The sequence below is a fragment of the Aquarana catesbeiana genome, linkage group LG03 (assembly GCF_042186555.1).
Source record: "Aquarana catesbeiana isolate 2022-GZ linkage group LG03, ASM4218655v1, whole genome shotgun sequence".
Lineage (NCBI taxonomy): Eukaryota > Metazoa > Chordata > Amphibia > Anura > Ranidae > Aquarana > Aquarana catesbeiana.
Window position 1 is genome coordinate 686,245,349 of NC_133326.1, and position 2,916 is coordinate 686,248,264.

Consider the following 2,916-nt stretch of genomic DNA (forward strand, 5'->3'; position numbering starts at 1 on the left):
TTAGCAGCCCACTAGCCTTCTGCTGCACAATCTTAAAAGGACAGCTACACATGCACCAACTAAAGAAGGGCCCCACCAACAGCTGGCCTGCGCTTACAATTAGATGTCAGTACTTTCAGACACTTTCAGGGGTACCCCTTAGTCAGGAAAGCATACACCCATCCGCTATTGGGGCTGTATGCATAGTGTGCATACAAGGACCTTTCATTTCTTGAATTCCTTGATGCTAATCGTTTAACCTTGTTGCACTGGTAATAAATTTGTTGAACATAGGTACATTTACTGTCAGTTTATAGGTCACTGCTCATTTACCTAGTACAGTATGCCTGAATCAGTTTATTTGCCTGTTGAATGATTTGTACATTGTTTAGCTGTATTTCTTCAATACATTTATCTAATCTACCATCAGTTGCTTGACCCAAGTTCTGTGCATTACTATAGAGTGGTAGGTTAATAACGCTTAAGTTACACAGGTGTGAGCGGCCTTCTACCTATAACCGGGTGTGTCAGTGGGGGCCAAGCGGCTTTAAGAGTTATGGAAGAACAGAGAACCTATTATCACCATATCACCAGCAGAGGTAAGCGCTACACACATATGGACTACCAGTGTACGCGGTCACTGAGACTGTCCATAAATATCATACTGTTCCATTACACTATATACAGCTTTAAGACATTCCTGTTTTTTCCATATTGCCCTTGAAGCATTATGAAAAACTATGGGGAGCATTGATGCATACCCCATGGCTATTAGCCCTAAAAATAGGTAGAACTTAACAACAAGGTTTGCCCCCATAGGCTTTAATTGGATTTTAATCTAAGTTCGGGTTTGTCGAATTTTGAACAAGATTTGCTGAACCCTTTGCAAATCGAATCCAAGAAGATTCACCCATCACAGCAACAGACCTTCAAATTGGGAAAGTACTAGGCAAATGTATGCAATGTGTCCTGTTTTTGTGGCAGATGTCCTGATCATCTGCTGTTTTGTGGTTTTTAGATGATATGGAAAGAAACCAGACCCTGGTCAAAGAATTTCTCCTTTTGGGCCTTGGAAATCTTCACAGATTCCGGATTCCTCTGTTCATAATTTTTCTTACTGCTCACATTATGGCCTTAACTAGCAATGTCCTTGTTATTGCCTTGGTTGTAATAAACAAGAGTCTACACTCTCCCATGTACTTCTTTCTCAGCCAGTTGTCCTTGTGTGAAATCCTCTTTACTAGCAATCTTGTGCCCAACATGCTGTGGTTAATATTGAAAAGTGGTGGAAAAGTATCCATTTCCAGGTGTATTACTCAATTTTTTCTGCTTGCAGTTCCGACTATTACTCAGTGTTTGGTGCTAGCCGCTATGTCTTTTGATAGGTATGTGGCCATCTGCAAACCTTTACATTATACCATCATCATGACTTTTGGACACCAGCGTCAGATAGTCATCTCCTGCTGGTTGGTGGGCCTGACGCTCTCTTTGGTACTTTATGTTTTCTTAAAACGGTTACAATTTTGTGACCTCAATATCATCGACCATTTTTTTTGTGACATTCCTCCACTTGTGCAGATTTCATGCTCTGACACAAACTTCATGAAGCTGCTCACTTCTCTTGTTTCTGGTGCAGTTGTTCCTTTTCCTTTCATGTTCATCGTTGTCACTTACATCTTCATCCTCCAAGCCATTCTGAAGATCCCATCCACCACTGGAAGAAAGAAAGCCTTCTCTACCTGCAGCTCCCATCTTATTGTTGTTTGTACATACTATGGCACTTTGTCTACAGTCTACATCTTGCCACCTAGAGAGAACTCTGTAAACACCAACAAGAGTCTGTCTTTGCTTTACATCTTGGTGACTCCATTGTTCAATCCTTTGGTCTACAGTTTACGGAATCAGGATATAAGAGCTGCTGGTATACGATCTCTCAAAATGTTGAGTTTACAAAAACTGTAGCCTTTTTGGTGTCTTGAACTACCTAGAGCAGTGGTCTCCAAACTGCAGCCCGGGGGCAGGATGTAGCCCTTTGCTTGTCTTTATCTGGCCTTCGGCATTATTCCTCCCACTGATATGAGACACTATTCTGCCAACTGACATCAACAATAGGGCACCATTTCTCCCATTGACACCAACAATGGGGCACTATTCTTTCCAATGATACCAAAGATTCCTCTACCCAATACCCATTCTGATGTTTACTCCCACTGATGGCAGGAAAATTTCCACTCCCGCTGGCCACGTTCCCGCCCTCCCTAACGTCTCAATTACAATAAGCTGGCCCTTTGTTTAGAAAGTTTGGAGAGCCCTGAGCTATGGTTAGGCTTTTTTTTTTTTACTTAAAGGATTAATTCATCTTTGGAACATGTTATATGTTCCACCAATTTTAGAGTGGAACATGTAACATGAGCTTAGCTTTAAAGGAATGTAAACCTGCCACCCCCCATCGCCACTGTGTTAGGTACCTGGTAGTAGAGCCTGACTGGTAGAAGAAGACCTCTCTTACAACTCTGGTTCAAGAGCCGCTACAGTGGGAACAGTGGTCTCGTGAGCACAGTGGGGTAGGAGTGCCTTGGGAAGTTGCAGCAGCTGGTACTGTAGCAGGATGGAGATCCTCCAGGGATGGCTGAAACTGCGGAGACAGCTGAGACAGTAGCAGGTCAGCGACCCGAAGAGCTGGCAGGAGCAGCGGCAACTGGAACTGGATGAGACAAGCCAATAGATACGGCACACACACAGAGCAAGGCAGCAGAGAGGTCAGACAAGCCGGGTGAAATGGGTGATCAGGCAGGCAGATTCAGCAGGCTTTAGCAAGGTCAGATAGCAGGCAGAGGTTGGCAACGGGTATCAAGCATAAGTCCATAAACAGAGTAAGGCAAGCCGGGATCGGGATAGGAGAAAGCAGAGAGGTCAAACAGGAGCCGGGTCAGTAGA

At 43.9% G+C, this 2,916-nt stretch overlaps 1 protein-coding gene across 1 annotated transcript; it reads left to right on the forward strand.

Moving 5' to 3' along the window:
• Positions 1-1,002: 1,002 nt before the first annotated feature.
• Positions 1,003-1,941, forward strand: LOC141134154 (olfactory receptor-like protein OLF1). Its single transcript, XM_073623739.1, has one exon. The coding sequence runs from the start codon at positions 1,003-1,005 to the stop codon at positions 1,939-1,941; it is 939 nt and encodes a 312-aa protein (XP_073479840.1).
• The last annotated feature ends 975 nt before the right edge of the window (positions 1,942-2,916 follow it).

Coding starts and splice junctions, on each gene's coding strand:
- LOC141134154 (XM_073623739.1), top strand. CDS start 1,003: ATGGAAAGAAACCAGACCCTGGTCAAAGAATTTCTCCTTTTGGGCCTT.